The sequence below is a fragment of the Carassius gibelio genome, chromosome B11 (assembly GCF_023724105.1).
Source record: "Carassius gibelio isolate Cgi1373 ecotype wild population from Czech Republic chromosome B11, carGib1.2-hapl.c, whole genome shotgun sequence".
Taxonomy (NCBI): Eukaryota; Metazoa; Chordata; class Actinopteri; order Cypriniformes; family Cyprinidae; genus Carassius; species Carassius gibelio.
Genome location: NC_068406.1, coordinates 19735131 through 19753313, shown reverse-complemented (window position 1 = coordinate 19753313; position 18183 = coordinate 19735131). Strand labels below are relative to the sequence as shown.

At 36.7% G+C, this 18183-nt stretch overlaps 1 protein-coding gene across 2 annotated transcripts in view; it reads left to right on the top strand.

The window, feature by feature from the left end:
- The window catches only part of LOC127968008 (chemokine-like protein TAFA-1), a 156734-nt gene that overhangs the window by 127271 nt on the left and 11280 nt on the right, over nt 1-18183 (top strand). For both annotated transcript variants that reach the window (XR_008155872.1, XM_052568839.1), the window contains exon 4: nt 7334-7474. Coding sequence is in view for 1 of the 2 variants with exons in the window: in XM_052568839.1 (XP_052424799.1) it covers nt 7334-7474 (141 nt within the window). In the remaining variant the exon portion in view is untranslated. The remainder of the gene's footprint in view (nt 1-7333; nt 7475-18183) is intronic.

Here is an 18183-nt window from a genome sequence, read left to right as displayed (position 1 = left end):
TGGTTTTACTGAAAGGAATGGAAATACATTATGAAACGGTACTTCTGACCTAGAAAATATCTGACTTAAGAACAGATTATCTCATTGTTTGACATATAATTGCCTAATTTAAACTGCATATAAATTATATGGAGTTTTATTAAACTATCAATATATTTAAATTAATATTTGTTTAAATAAATATAGCCAGAAATGTAATGCTGAAAAAATACACAAAAGTATATATTTATATGCAGTATTTATACAGTAAGTGTTTATATTTATATATTTAATATCTATATATTTACATGAAATGCATTATTTTTTTAAATAAATACATAGAGAGAAAGAGAGGAAAGTGATGCTAAATTATATACACATACACACATTATATTTACCATAATAAATACCTTTTGGGATTAATAAGCATTTTTTATGTATTTTTAGTTTCACTATCAACCTTTTTGAGAATTCACAGAAACAAATAAACAAATGATTATAATTACTTTTCATTCTTGGATCCAGACTGATGGAATACTTCCATTTATCTTGTTCTTGTTGATTTGTTTGTTTAGTTTGAGCACAGGTCCCTTCTGGGTTCTGACTGGCAAGAGAGAAAGAATTTGTTGAAGATTAAATAGTTTGCAAACTTCAGAAAATATGAGCATTTATAGCTTGCTTTCCTCTAGGCTGCGCTGTAATTAAGCCATGTTTGATGGAAACTGTGAATTAGTCTGGGTTAGCTGCACTGTTGTGTGCTTTGCCTGTGCAGTACATTAGAGTTTTAACGTGTGCCATTTGAGAATGAGTGCATCTCCACACTAGAGTAATTTCCAATCAGAGCATCTTCTCTCCAGCTCTGTCAAGCCCCTCCTCTCTTGAACTCTATACATTAAGAGCCCTATCATGAACGCTGTTAATGCTGGGATGGATATGAGACTCAGGGAATTGTCCTTGTTAAAAATCACAGGTGTGCATGCTGCATGGGATTGTCAGGTATGACACCCTGTATTCCCGTCACTGCAAGGTGAAAACGAGTCAAAAGAACATTCACACGTCTTTTTCTGTTATCGAGCTTTTCATGTATTTTTCTTGTTATCACTGAACCACACCAGCTTAAAAATGATATATAGTATTATTACAGGAGAATGTCATGTACTAATAACTTGGATTTAATGTACATATTTGTATAAGATGTTTCTAGTAGAGACCAGGATGCATTTATTAGAAAAACATTATTTATTTTTATTTATTTTGGTGTGTAAAATTTATTTAGAAAATAGACTATTATTATTAAATGGAATAAAAAGTGGCAACTAGTCCCAGTCTTACTTTTGAGGTTGGCTATTAATAGTTATGGATCATAATGTTTTACACTCTCTTTATTTGTTACTGTCTGTATCCACATACATAAATAAACATCATGTGGGCAGCAAGAGGAAGTTTCTTGGAGTAAAGTGTGTCAGAGCTGTTTTACTCTGAACCCTTTGCTCCACTGCTCCATTCCACACTCCTTCATTACCAAACTTTTAATTAGCCTTTGACTCACCAAAAACACTAAAGCATTGATTCTCTTAAAGGTAATCTCTATGTGCGCTACTGTAATGACATCAGGTCTAGAAAGGCCTGATGGGAGAATGGCAAGACTTGCTCTGATTGATGTGACCCACCCCTAACATAACCTCAGGCGAGAGAGAGAGAGAGAAAGCGAAAGAGAAACAAGAAACAAGTTAATTTTACTGGTAACAAGCTTTTTAAAATTTACTTACAGGAATAATTCACCCAAAAATGAAAATTTGCTTAAAATGTATTCACAACTAGACCATCCAACATATAGAGGAGTTTGTTTGTTCATCGGAACAGATTTGTAAAAATGTAACATTACATCACTTTTACTACCATAAATCCTCTGCAGTGAATGGGTGCCGTCAGAATGAGAGTGCAAACAGCTGATAAAAAACATAAATAATCCACAAGTAGTCCACACGACTCCAGTCCATCAATTAAAGTCTTGTGAAAAGCTGTGTTTGTAAAATTTTAACTTCAAAACATTGCTCCACGCTAAAATAAAAGTCCTCTATCCATAATATTGCTTTCTACAGTGAAAGAGTAATCTCGTCTGATTCAGGAGAGAAATATGCACAAATTAAGCACAAGTGAAAATAAACTGTTGTAAACAAACATATCAGTAAATTTTTATGAGAGAGGACAACAGGGGATGAAGTTTTTGGAAGAAGCGTAATTATGGAGTATAGCCAGGTGTTTTTGCCAGAAGAAATAATTTAAAGTTTAAAGAAATTGTTTTCCAAAAACACACAGATTTTCACATTTTTCATTTGTGAACTATTCTTTTAAATCAGTAAACCATTACATCACTTTGTATTTTATATATATATATATATATATATATATATATATATATATATATATATATATATATATATATATATATAAAATACATTTTTTTACTTATTTATTTATACTTTTTTTGATGCAGTGAAAGTCAGTGGGGTCCAGTGTGTCCAAAAATAATTCTTCAAATATGTTCTTTTTTTGGTGTGACCTATCTCTCAAAATCTCTTTCATGAGGCTGCCCATACTCTCTTTCACACACAGGTAATGGAGTAGTGATTACCTGTAGCTAACTGAAACATGGTGTGAATGAGTTTAGCCTCAGCAGCAGGGCTGGAATGGCCATTTGTCCTCTAAGAAACTCTGCATTACACTAGCTCACCGTCCGGAGGTATCATTACCCCGCTCTCACTCGGAGCACAGATGGTGCCACTGCCAGTGCAGGATGGTTTAATGTTCACCTGTCTGATGGCTGTGCAAAAAGCTGCTTCTCTGGCCTCACTCTTGATCTTTCACCATCACACACATACAGATTAAACCAGCAAACACAACCGCACACACACACGTCTGCTGCCACAAGATGTAAAAAGCATTAAATCCCGATGAAAGACTGCTAAACCTATTATTAGCTTCCATTAGACTCACCTCAAGTCATTACAGTCAGACTCAATGAGATGCCATGTGAGAAAATAGGCCTTTCAGTGTCACATGGTTTGTGATTTCAGCCAGCGACGTGCACATAAAACAGATATACTGAACTTTTTTTTATTATCACTTGATAAATGTGCTCTGTAAATGTTCTTTGCAGTCTGATTTATCTCTGGGCAAGTGCAAGATTAATAACAGAAACCGTTTTGGACAAGGAGAGATTTGAGGGCCAGTTGTTTAGATCAAGATGCTGAAATGTGGTAACACGTTAAACATATGCCAAACGCTTCTGTATACATTGGGACAATCAATCCTAAAGTAGCACAAATCGATTCAATGTTTCATCTAGACCCAGTTACCCCAGTCTTGCCCAAGCAAGTTTGATCAGTGACCTAATGTATAAATGTAATTGTATCTTTATTATTTTATACTCCTATTTTATTTTGAATAGCCTGTTTGTTTTATATTATTTTGTTTGGAAAAAGTTTTGTTTATTTTTCTATTTCATATTCCTATTTTGTTGTATACTTCATTTCTATGTAGTAGACTTTATTTTCTTATTTAGTGTTATTATAATTCTTTATATGCATTTAGATAAAACTTTTTATGTACATTTTGCAGTAATACAAGCAAGAATGTTTTATTTACCTTTGAAATGTCATCCATTCTCAGTTTTTTCCTATTTTATATTCCTATTTTATGTAGTCAATTTTATTTGTATATTTTATTCCAAGTTATATTTATATCATATACTTTTATTTCACTTTCATTTAGAAAGTGTGCCTTTTCTGTAAGCCATGGAAAGATTTTTTTTTTTTTTTAATTTGTATTTATATTTTGGTTTATGCTTAATTCTAAATGTTTTTCTTAATTTTTCCTATCATTTAAAAAGTGTTATGCTATTTTTGTAAATCACTAAAATATTTAGTTAATTTTTCTGTTGCATAACCCCTTTTTGTTACTCTTGTATAAGATTTTTGTTACTTTTGTGTCACTGCGCTTCTTCTTTAAGCCACTGAAACATATTTGTTATTTTTTTCCATTTCATTTTCCTGTTTTAAGTTTAGCTTTTTTTCATTTAGAAAGTGACATTATGCTTTTTCTTTAAGCTACTGTTTTGTTTAATGTTTTTATTGTTGTATTTATATTTGTGTTGTAACCTAATATATTATGTCTTTTCTCTCATCCACTGAATTAAATAAAAAAATTATGTTATGTTTATGCTCATATTTTGTGTTTTATATAGTACAACGTATGTCAGTGTCATGGCCTAACTTCTATAGGTTAAAGAAGAGCTTTTTAGGTCAGGTCATGTATAGAAAAGGCTTGTTCTGTGCTTGGGTTCTGGATGTTCTTTCACTGTTCCTAAAATTATAGAACACACTCATTGGTTCATAGGAATTTCGATTCAGAAACACATCCTACTTTAAGTGCTTTGACGTGTGGTGTTGATGCTGATTCTGAGTTGAATTGCGGTGGTGGTTATCTCGACAGTTTAAGCAGTTTGGTGTGTTTAAGGCTTGTTATACTCTTCCTTTGCTCTCAAATACTTATGGCTGAGAAGAAGCTAAAACGGAAAATTACCTCCAGCATGTAAATGCTTTGTCAGAATATCATGCAGATATTAACGGCCATTTGTTTGTGAATGTTGTAGTGGTCCACAGTTTTTCATTTTGTGTGTCAGCTCGTGCTCTGAACACTCAAAATCCAAGATGAAAACATTCATCAATGAACTACAGCATGGATTTTAAAGCTTTCAGTATAGGACAGAGCCATAAAGAATGGACAAGCCATTCCCATCTTCATGGAACTCCACGTTCCACAATAATGACTGGGATTGAATTGCTGCTGTATTAGACGTCCACCTCCTAAAAAAACACCACGGGGAGCTATGATTCACTATGACTGAACGAGTATGGGAATCTCATCCAGAAAACGGCCTTAGAAAGGAGGAATTCTGAAATAGTAAAGTACTAAAAGCAGTCGATAAAGACATTACATGCCGTTAACAGGGGTTAAATGGAATCCAGAGGGATTTGTGAAGGTGTTTTGTGGTTTCGAGTTCTCCTGTGAATGCTGGGATATTATCAAGTTTATGAAGAGCACAGCAGTAATAGGTCCAGAGTGAGCTATCATGAATAGCATGAATGGTGTTTTGAGCGTAATCCTGTCAGTGTGTTGTGTTTGATGTTTTAATGCGGGGTCAAAACTAGACGTACGTGTTGCCGAACACGCTCGGACAAATGGATGCCTCCAGCTCAAACATGAGGACTGATAATAGCGCAGCAATGGCCATCAGGCCTAGCACTGTTCGTTTTCCATTGCTCCCTCAATCCTTGAAGCAAGGTCTTGAAAAAAGATTTGAGGTTCAGAGAGATCAAGCATGAAGACACTGTAATTTCCTCTTTCTCTAGTATTGATTTAAAATTGTCTCACAACTGTATTGCCCAATACCAATTACATTTAATAATGTCTAACAACGGTAGATGTATATCTAAAATGCTTCCACCAATACTGACAAAAAAAGAATTTACAGCCGGTAAGCAACACTGACTGTCGAAACAGTGGGGAATGGGGCACTCCTCCTCATTTTTCTTCTTCGTATGATCTCACACCAGTCAGTATGGTATGGGGCAATTTCTCTGGTATGTCCTCGCATGAGCTCTGGTGTAATTGAGGGATGTGGGAGCGGACGGGTGGACAGCTGTCAGGGGAAGATAAAGAGGGTTTCCATGGGTGTTGGGGAAAGGGGAGCATCTGATGGAGGGCTTCGCTGCAGCAACCCCACTGGCTGAATTACCTGGCCGCTTTATAATTGTGTGAGAGGGGCACTTCCAACAGCTCTGTCATTACTCAACCGACCGGCCCGGCCCGGCCCAGCGAGGGAGCTGCCTGCCTCCTTCCCTCCCTCTTGCCTGCACTCCTGTCCTCCTCTGTTCCCTTGTTCTTTCCTGTCTTGGGGTTGGTGCAGAGCTGTGAGCCCGCTGTTCGAGGGGGAAACCATTACCTCTCATCAATCCCCCAGCTCTCCTCAGGGTGCTCTCTATTGTTATGGTGACCCACTAGTAGCTTTTTGCGCATTCTGGTCTGTTCCCTTTCTTTTTTTCCCCTCTTTTTGTCACAATGGGGTCCACTTTGCTGCAGCGCATATCATGTAGCTCCAGATATCCTGTAAAGTGTGTGTGTTAAAGGGCAGGGAGTATGATAATGACTGTGAGGACTTCATAATTGCACTGTCTCAAGGCCTTTTATCAAGAATGAGTCTTGCCTATTTAGTCACATCAATGTCATACAGTGCTATATGTCTCCACTTTGTCTAAACCATGACTACACCCTCCATATAAAAGCCCTTGCTTACATCACACAAGGGTAAAAGGCTTGTCATTTAGATAAGATAATCAAAATTCTTCAAGGGTGATTTGCAATGCAAAGAAAAGAAAGAATACATGGTAATTACACAGAAAGCCTAGCAGTAAGAGTCTGCAGAAGAGCCTATAATTTTCTCTTTAGAGGCTTTTTACAAGGGCCATTTGCTCTAATGCTTATTTAACTGATGACTTTGGAAGTTAATCTAATTAAGGAGCTGTGGCTTCCATTTTTTTTTATTTGATTGCCTTTTTCCCCTCATGGATTTAAGTAAATATGTCTAAAACACACACACTCTCCAAAATCCTTTTTCTGATTGCATAAAATTATCTTGATATTTGTGGAAAATATGTTCTGTGTTCCCATCTAATTTTTTGATATTTCCCCCTCGCGTGTCTGTCTTTTTTATGTAATTGTTGAAAAGAAGCTGTATCTTATTGATAATTACTGGTTGATTATCAACAAGGGCTAAAAAGTGGAAAAACACAAGATTTCTGAACAGAATATAAATTAAATTAATTGTGTTTGCTGCTTGTATAGTTTCATTTATTCAATATTTGAAATGGTATATGGTACTTTAATGTGTTAGGGGCAATGAAACATTTAGCTTAGCCTGAGCTTCTTAATTGTACCTTTGTCTAGAAATCTATGTGACATTGTATTTGTGTAAAACCCTTTTACACCATTTACATAAAAATATAGAACATCTGCATTCTCAAACAAGTATGACTGTAATTTGAGTATTTGCTGCTCTTCAGTTTTTTTGTGAGACAGGTTTTGGGTGAGGATGACGGTTCAAATCAAACCTTCCTTACTGACTGCATTCATGTTTCATGTCTTCCACTGCCTCACTTGTCACTGATGTGCTTGTACCTCAGGTGTGCATTGCTGAAATGGGTATTTCATCAAATATATGCATCTTTACTGTTTGTCAAAGGGAAAGTATGTCATATGTGCCACTGATGTACATGTGTTTTTGTATCCACAGAGGGAGGGACATGTGAGGTCATTGCAGCACACCGATGTTGCAACAAGAACCGCATTGAGGAGCGTTCCCAGACTGTCAAGTGCTCTTGTTTACCGGGAAAAGTGGCCGGAACAACACGGAACAAACCCTCTTGTGTAGACGGTAGGAATCCAGATCTGAATTCACAGCATCATCACAGTCAAAAAAATATCACCTTGCCTAAAATGTAGCACCAGTTAAGTGCAAAACCAGTTTGGATGCCTTTTTCACGATAGGATGTATGCAAGACATTTTTAGGGAAATGTTATGAAAAAATGAAAAAGCTTTCTCCAATGAAGATATCTGATGTTATCTCAAATTATCTTACATTGAAATGAATAGCATCTCAAAACAGGCTATAAAAGACAAAAACTATGACAAAAATGAACACTGATGCAAACGGCATGAATCACAAATTTATTGTTGTTCCTTTTTCTTTTTGAAGCTGCAGCAGGTGGAAAAAAGTGCTTTTACAATTCCTTTGTGAGCGTAGGAATATGCAAAAACGAATGCTCATTATAAGTTTAGACAAGCATAATTTGGAATAACAGATTTTCAAAGCTTTCTTCAGATGACATTTCGCTTCAGCTGTCACCTTGATGGCATTTTAGAGGATTTATTCAAATTTGATGCAAATGCCAAGGGGCCCACATGACCTCTCCACTAAATCAAGATAACCCTGTGCTAACACATAAATAAATATTTTGAAGAAATACATGTACATATACTTTTTTTTTTTCGTGTGTCACGATTAGAGCTCAACCTAATCTTTAAGTCTGAGGCTTAAGATGTAAAACAAATATATGTATGAATGTATGTTGTATTAACATGTATCACTTACTCTACTATATGTGTGTGTCTGTGTGTGTGTGTGTGTGTGTGTGTCACTGATTTATCTTTTTAAAGCCTTCTGTTTATCATGTAGAATTATTTATAGAAGTCAGAAGTCATGGCCTAGTGGTTAGAGAGTTTGACCCCTAACCCTAGGGTTGTGGGTTCGAGTCTCGGGCTGGCATAACCACAACCGAGGTGCCCTTGAGCAAGGCACCGAACACCCAACTGCTCCCCGGGCACCGAAGCACCGTTCCGTTCCGGGTGTGTGTTCATGGTTTGTTTGTGTTCTCTGCTGTGTGGTGCACTTCGGATGGGTTAAATGCAGAGCACAAATTCTGAGTATGGGTCACCCTACTTGGCTAAATGTCATGTCACTTTCACTATAGTGATGATCCAATCATGATTTTTAAACATTTATTCAGGGCCTAAATTTCATTTTTGAAAAATTAATTCCTCTTTCAGGTGACTCTTGTGAGAGGAGTTTTTTTAATTAGAGGGGTGGAGGGGGGCTTTTTTTGGGGGGGGGGGGGGCATTTTTCACAAATGTATATTTATCTCATCTTAATTTTTGATCATGCACTACATTTTTGTTTTGACGATTGTGCAATTGTTGCACAATATCTTACACAGCACAAGGCTGATTTCATGAGCTCTATTTTTATACGCAGTCCAATAATACAATCTTTCATAGATTTCAATCTTTTCACTATTATTACCTTGTTTATCTAAAAGTGCTCTTTTCCTTTAAACCTATCCAAATAGCCATAGCTTATGTGTTGAACTTCAAATAAAAAGCCTTAGAAAGAGTATGCAAAAAAAAAAAAAAAAAACACTACATATGACACTACATTTTCCATCAAAGCATAAAAAAAAAAAAAAAAACGTAACATTAAACTGCTTCTTAACAGACGTGCATGTTTGGCTAGAATTGCCCTGAACTCATATACATCATCTTGGAATGGAGGGGCTGCGCGGAAAGTTACAAAAATGCCACGCAAAATGAGTTCGAGCACACTCAAAGCGAACTTTCGGCAACACCATGATGACATCATATTTACTGTGCACACCCAAGGAAAAAATATGTGCCGTATATGCACTGCAAACAGATTAATTTGAACCAGGTGTGTGCGCTGCAAATGTGCATGAGTGCACGGTCTCAAGGAGAGTGTGCGAGTGCTGAATGGTTTAAACACTGGCAAGAATTAAAACCAAATGTGACATATTAATTGTACCTCACCTTCAGCATTATAATTGTTTCACCTGTGCCGGACAGACGCATCATTAGCCTTTATCAAACTTTAGAGATCGCCTGTCAAACATCCCAAAGCGATTATCGGCTGATAGTGATCGGTAGCACCCCTAACCCCAGAGGTGTTCAACTGGGATCAGGACATGGCTTTTTCTGCAGACCAGTCAAGCTCTTCCACACTGACTGAATCACTCGTTTCTTTTTTAACTTTGCCTTATACACAGAGCAATTGTCATATGCTTAAACATTAAGATTTGTGCTCATGGAAATTACTAGAGTAGTCAAACAGGTTCATTAGAAGGGGTTGTTGTAATACTTTTACGACAGTAAATTAGTATTTTACTTGAGTTCCCTTCCACCAAAAGAATACAAAAGTGTTTGAAAGGTCACTTTTATATGCTACATCACTTTCTCCATTCCTCAGAAGTTTTTTTTTTTTTTTTTAAGCTTCAGATTCCACTCGTTTGTCTTTTGAATACTTTCAATATGGTGATTTCACCGCCCTGTTCCACAACAGATCGTACTGAATGCCAAACTCTAGGTGGTACGATGCACTAGAGCTTTAGCCGTGCATCTCTTCGCAGCATACTGATGTGATCTGTGAAATAGCATAAAGAAAGATTCACACTTCATGCCTCCGTGCGCATGTCCTGCAGGGAGGGCCGGGTCCCACACATCTGCTAGTGTATCGATCAAGCCAGACAGCTTGTTATGTGGGCAGGTGAGATAAAGAATGGACTTGACAGACCACTGGGCAGTGATGTGCGAGGGGTTGAGTATCTGGATGCAGTCGCCATCTACATATGGTCCTCATACATATGAGTCACCATATTATAAATATGTATCCTTTGTGTGTGTGATAATAGTAGGATTTGGATTACCACATTAAAGGTGACATTTAGACTATGATTGTCATGATGATATCTTTGGTACAGAATGTTCATAACTCAGGTCAATACACCAGTCAAACACTGCATCCAAATGTGACTACTTCATACTATAAAGCAGGTTTATGTGAAATACGTATTGTGGACATACAGTGTACAGTGGACAAAAAGTTCCCAGATGAGCTAATGATTCCTCTGAGGTTCTGAAATACACTTTATTATCCTAATAGGAAGTGAAGCAATGTACAGTAGGTCACATGACATGGCCAACTTGGCTCATATTACATGTGTATGGTGTAGATATTATGGGAAATTATGTCTTTATTAACTAATAGATAAACAAACCACATTAAGTTAAAATATGTACATAATTGCTTACTATTAAAAGTCCTAATGGAGACCGAATTTTGAGGGAGGACTGGATTGGATTGTATTCAGACTACACAGATGCATATTAATTATATCATGTAACATGAAACATTCATCATTTTTACTTATTGCCGACATTTGATGCTATTCAGAAATATATTCGATTCAAATTAAAGTTTTGGCAGAGAAAATAATCTTGCATTTTCATTTTATTTTTAACCTATTAAGGAATAGCAAAACATGGTTTTCCAGAAATGAGCTGTTTCCAAGTTACATGCAAGACTTGTTTTCCAGTGTTTGATGCCACATTGATGCTAAACTCATTTGCATTATGTTGTCTGAACACAAACCTGTGTATCACGTCTGGTCTTTTGTGTAAACCAACACAATGGTATTTTTCATCGGAGTAATACACATAAACAGCTGCAGGAGTGTTTGAGTGAGCGTATATGCTGATTAATGAAGACTTGTTCGGTTTCTTCTCCATGAAATCGAGACAGTCGAGTGGTTATAGAGTTGTGGAGGAAGTTCCCGCTTCCCTCATGTGTGCTCTGGCCTGGATATACACTCATCTTCTGCTTGATAATAATACTGTCTTTATGAGTAACGACTTTGTCGGCTGAGCCTGACGGAGACCTGAGGGAGGACCTGGGGGGACAGACTCAAACACACAGCTGCTGTCACACACGAGCGCGCTTATGCACATAGTCACACCCCACACACATTTAAAGCACACACGCTGTTTGTCACCACCTTTCTCTCTCTATTACACACACACACACACACTCACACAATTTTTGTCGCCCTACTAAAATCTGTCAGCGAGTGTGCATGGGGTTCACATCCTTCACACGTGCCAAAGAGAGAGTGGCTAAATTTGGAGAGCCGTCGCCCTCCTGTCATCTGACTTTTTAGAAGTCGTTTAGGCAGAGTTATTAGTGGAATAGCAAAAACACACATTCTCCTTCTCCTATCACCTGAAGGGTAAACAAACAAAAAAAATATTAAATTCTATGTACCGAAAAACATAATATGTTTAATAGATCTAATTCAAACAGGTAGGGAAGCTGCAAATGAACTCATTTTGTTTCATGTAATTTTTGCTATTTAATCCTAAAACATCCTAATATGGTTTGCTGTACTTAACTGCTCTGTTTCCTGGTAGAGTTTCCTGGTTTGGAGGGCTTTTTTGGGCTTTTTTTTTTTTATTATAAAATCTTATAAGCATTTGTTTGGATGTTGGAGTTGTGTTCTGAAAAACTTTTTTAAAAATATCTCATTCAAACAGACAGGGACGCCACAAATTACTGTTCATTTGCTAGTAATATTAGTTATATTTGTGTTAAATTTCTGTAACTAAGTAATGAAAAAATATCTTCAACCAACCAAAGCTGGTTTTAAGTGGTCTCTTTGGCACTTTTCACCACCATCTAAATCCAGCAAACCAATTTAAATTGGATAAAGTAATTATGTTAAATAGATGTGTTAAAATGTTATTTTATTAGAAGTGCACTCCTTCAAAAAGGCCGATCTCATGGGAAGGAGCTTCCCATGTCCTTGAAAATTTATATATATATATATATATATATATATATATATATATATATATATATATATATATATATATATTAGGAAATTACCTCCTTTTCCCATCTGAAGGGTAAGCAATAAAAAAACATATGGAGAGAGAGAAAAATTTGCTTATTTATTTTCATGAGCTGCTTTTTCATTAAATCTCTGTAACTTAAACTCCTTAAACAGACCTAAGATGGTTCTTTCCCCAGGCTAAACACAAGCTTGTCTAGGGTGGGAGTCCAGCAAACCATTTTAGAATGGTTAAACAGTTTTTATTTCAACAGGACTTTTTCTGTTTACATGTCAAATCAGAAATAAAATCTTACTACCATAATCATGCCCATGTTTCTGTGCCCTAGTCTAGCTAATACATGTTTTAGAGTAAGGGAAAAATAATTCCATATCATTTACACAGTATAATAATGCAACTTTATTATCAAAGCTCTTTTTGTTGATTTGTTTTTTGGCCACTGCATTGAAAATCCACTTAGTTCAAAATTCTCACAGGAACAGTGCTTCTTTTATTAAAAAATTACCAACTTTTTCCACCTGAAGGGTAAACAAACCTAAAATATTGAGTTCTCTGTGCTGAAATAGTTGATGATATCTAAGCTTAATATATTTAATTTGAACAGGCAGTGAAGGCACAGATTAGCTAATTTTGTGTTAGATTGGAGAATGATTGTTTTGGGAGATATGAAGCTGTGTGCATAGAGACAGTGGCACAGTTAGTGGGAGTACGCTGTCAGATTATCCCAGCATGGGAATTGATTATTAGCTTTGACAAGGAGAATACGTCCCAGTTATGTCAGGCCCAACAAGACTCTTAGTAAAGAACATTCCTTTTAACATGTCAAATGCTGGGTTTATTCACCACATACACACATATGGGGCTGTTCACACACACAGGGATTAAATAACCCATCTTTAGACCCAATTTTACAGGGTCATAAGCCCAAAAACACAATCTCAGAAATGTTTCATCTTTCGCTAATGTTAATACTGTCTGAAAGTCCGCTGCCGTTTCCACTTTTACATTCGTTCGTTTTTTTTTTTTTCAAGCTGTTTTCCATCCTCTTTCCTCGTCTCTCTGTGTTGTACAGACATTCACACACACACTCTTTCCGTAAACATCACTGATGTAGAATGAGCCCTTCTGTTTCGCTGGGGGCCTTTAATGCAGAGCATGACAGGTTGTCATGGCGCATTTGATAAAAGCCCTGCAGAACACACACGAACCAGATACACTTCAAGTGAGCAAAATGACTTCATAAACATAGCTGATCAATACCCACTAAAATGCATGAGATTACGTATGTATGTATGCTCCTCCAGACATTTGCAATAAGATTGCAAGACTTCTTACACGAGCCCAATCAGAAGCAGTGATGTGTGCCACTATGAAAACCAGCAAGGGCATTGCAGGATGCAAGCTTTTTAATTACCATTATGTGTAACTTCATAATTAGAACCACTCTCATAATGTTTCCACATTTGCATATTCTGTCTGTTTGTTTAATCGCAATTAAACTTTGCCCCAGTTCTGAAGATTAATTGCATATTTATGGTGTCATTCGCTTCTCACCTTAATAATGATGTTTTAATACAGCGCTTAGTGCTCATATGAGACAGAGTCAGTATTGTGACTGCTAGGCGTCCGATGGAAGTCTGAAATAATGAACATCAGTGGCACCCTGCAAGCACGGAGCTGTCAGAATCCATGAGCACACAGTTCTTTGAGCACCTGGGCAGAAGAACTCTGAAACAGCTCTACCTGTGAGTCAGGTGCCCGCAGAGAGGACGGGTCACGATTAGAGCAACTCTGCACCAATAAACAAAGCCTTTCATTTTTCCACTTGCTTGCTCTTTCTAGATCTCTCTCTCTCTCTCTCTCTCTCTCTCTCTCTCTCTCTCTCGCTCTCGCTCTGTCTTTATGTCTCTAATACAAACACTGACTCTGAGAATGTATTTTTATTTTTTTAAAGGCTAGGAATACTAATGTAATTAGTGACTTTATTCCACTTAATTGTGACCATAGATCACAGTTGTAGAATTTTAGCCTTCTACAACGTTTTCAAAATTGTGAGTTTATATTGTACAAATGAATAGGTCTTGGACAATTACAGTAGCCACTTCATGTATCACAGTTGTAACTGTATTGTATATCAAACAGTTGTGATTTTTTTTCACAACGGCAGCCTTTTATCTGATGAATTTGACCTTATTTGTCTCATAAACGCAACTATTTCTCACAGTTGTGATAAAAAATAATTATAATTTACCTTGTAACTGCAACATAATTTTTCATGATTGTGATATTATATTTCACAATTGCAGCTTTATATATTACATTTGGGAATTTATGTCAAATATGCAACAACAATTGCCACTTTACTGTATTTAAATTTTTTATTTTGTAAAATTTAAGATTTTCTCATGAATGCAACCATTTAATATTTGCTATTAAATGGCTATTACTATTACTATTAACGTTGCAACTTCTTACTCTTTCAACTTTATGTCTCATAACTCCAATTTTTCCATCTTGTAATTGCAACCTCAGTTGAGACAAAATTGTTTCTTCATTTCACACAGTGTGATTTTTGGACTCTCTTAAATGAGAATGTCCTTTCCCTAATACCACTTGCAGCTGACTAGCAATTAACAATTCCATGGCTGTAACTAAAACCTTCCGGCTATTGAGGGATGAGCCTTCAATATGGCCTTGTCCAAACTTCCTATGCCGGTATGAAGCAGAAAAATACAGGAAAGAAAGTATCAAAAAAAGTCGGTAGCACTTTATTTTAAAGTCATGTTCCCCATGTACATACTATGTACATATTATAGTAATTACAATAACTATGTCATAACTGGGTACTAACCCTGAGCCTACCCCTAAACCTAACCCTACCCAGTGTAGTTACCTTGTATTACCAGAACTTTCTTAGATAAATACACTGTAAGTTCACTATAAGTACATGTAAGCACACGTACTGTAAAATAAAGTGCAACCAAAAAGTCTAATTCATGTGTTGAGAATCTTCTGAGCCTATATATAATCAGGCATTATTTTGCGCATTTATTGAAAGTTTTGAAGAAGAACACACACATACTGTATGGTGAAGCTCACTTTGAAGAAAGGCTGAGGACTCTGAGGTCTCTTCATTAAGAGTGGAGAGCTTTGACAGGGTCATGATTGAGAGGCCTTACACTGCTCTTTGAATGTCTAATCAAGCCACACTTCTTCCTCTATGTAAAACACTAATGGCGACTAATGGCACTCCATCCCTTCCAAGGTCGGCCTTCTCTGACCCTCAGAAGGAGACCTGGTCTGGGCTCCCCGTTAATTACACCCCAGGTTCATTAGAGCCGTTCGGCTCGCCCTCTCACCTTATCCAGCTTTATTGCGACCGTTTCCTTTGCCTACTCAAAAAAGAAAACAGTCATTCTATCCTCACTAAGAGCCCAGCAAAGGCCTTATTTAATCAATCAGGTCATTAACAGACCGTTTCTCTGGGCAGGAAAAGAAAGAAAGAGTGGTTGAAGTGGATTTAAAGAGTGAGTTCATTCTTCACTTTGATGACGTTGAGGACAGCAGGAGGCGGGACCAGAGGGGGCTGGCCATTATCTGCACTGATGTATCGATCCGGACCCCGGCGCTGTGAATTAACACCTGCAAGAAAAGCACGACAACTTAAAGTGTAATTGCTTAGTGCTCCTAATCTCCTCTGGAAGTGATCGATTGAGTGACGTCGAGAAAACGGTGTGGTGCTGAATCCATCCCGGAGTCCCTGGTGTTTTCTTATAAAAATTCAAAGCTACATGGGTGTGCCAAAATGAGACTCTTTTAGGTGCTGTAATTGCCATTATTATTTGGGTGTAATACTTCAAAGTTGGGTATATTTTACACTTATAATTAATTCAATTTAAAATAATACAATAAAATATTAAAACTAATAAAATTTTATCATTTATAATTAATTTTTAAAGCAATTACAATGTTTACATTAATGCAAAATATTTGCACATTTAAGTAATGCAGTTTATACAGAATACTTTAGTTAAATGTATAATGAGTGTGTTATCTTTATCTCTTTAAGTTGTATTAATACGCACAAACTATATACATTTATTGTGTAAAATATATGTCAGTAGACAAACTAATATGAACGAATATTTTTTTTTTGCTAATTTATTAATATTATGTATTTATTAAAACTTGCTCGAACACCATGTGAGAAAACTTTTTGCCAATTTTTTTTCACATTTTTAGTGAAACCATGCAACAAAACCATAAAATTGAATACACAAACAGCGACATGAATGTGAATGTATTATTTATTTGTTTTAGTTTTTTTTTTTTATTAGCTTTATTAATATTAAAAAAACTTTATAAATGTATTTAACATGAGAATTATGTAACATTTAAGAAAGATATATATATTCTTCAGTGAAACCATTTAACTATGCCATGTGTTGAATCTCTTCTTATGATTTCTCAAGGTGCTTCCTTTCACAGATGATTGATGGATACTCTGTCACTCTCAGTTTTGCTTTTGAAAGACCATTTGTGTGTGTGTGTGTGTGTGTGTGTGTGTGTGTGTGTGTGTGTGTGTGTGTCACTTGATATCAATGATAGACAACATAGTGTGATGTTAATGAAAGACCCTTTGACAGCTTGATTTATTTAATCTCGAGCAACAAACGACATTATCTGTTACCTGACAGTGCTGCCCGCCTGCGTGCTGCTCGAGGTCACAGATCTACAAGCACGTCACAAGGTCCACACCTGCTCCCAATCATCCAGTACTTACAGTATGATGATCAAGGACCTTCAGCAAACGCAACCACAAGCCATTATAACACAAACGGGAAAAACTGAAATTTAAATCAGCCTACCTCTACCTACACTTCTGCTCAGAAGCGACTCTAAGAAGACAGATGACCAGGAAAGTGAGACCTGGGCCCCATGGGTCCTGCTCTGCTCCAGTAATCCACTTTCTCTTGCCCTCTCTTGGGAGCAAACATCGTCCTGCTGAGGCTACGATGGCAAAAAAAAGTTGCTGGAGTTGTGACTTTCCGATGGCCAGTTGACCCAGAAGAGGGCGAGATGCCGGAATGAACCATATAAGGATCAAGGCCCGGTTGAGAAAGGGCTGTCTTCAGACTGAGAAGGTCACCTGAACGGGGTCTGGCATGAATCCAGACAGATAAAAGTCTGAGAGCAAAAGCACTGACCCTGGTGTCCTCTCTCGTGAGCTCTCTTGCCAAGTTTGGGATGGAAAGGGAGAGTGCAGGCCATCTGTCAGACGGGTCAAACGCTGGTGCGGTAGACATCAGACCATTTGTCTCACTTTGGCTCTGCTGTATCCACACATTTAAGGACTGGCAGTAAGTGCTGGAAGTGTCTTCTAGAGTATTACAGAATAGAAGAAAACCTCTTATGTTGCTCATGTTTTGTGTAAACCTGTTTAATCATGAACACTTAGTATAAGTATACATTAGAAAAGGTAGGTGTATAAATAAAATCATGTAGAATTGTATAATTAGCCTTCATTTGGGTGAAAAAAACAAAGCAGAGAGTGTGTGATGTTTTTATGAAACCGTTTAATGAAAAAAAGTTTCATGAATACGGAGTAAATTATATTTTAGACAGATGTGTCTAGTTAATTTTAGATATTTTTGCTCTACCATCAAAAATAGTTACAAAGACAGAAAAAGTAACTGCCCAAGCAACAACTGAATATACTTGGTTCCTGGATGAATCAGTGAATCTGCACTGTGAATGTGAATGTGAATGATTCAGTGACTCGTTCATAAAATCATACACATGATAAGTGGCCCAAAGTTAAGATGATTCCTGCGATTTCTACCAATATCACTTATGTTTTACTACCAAATGAGTAGAATACCTTTTT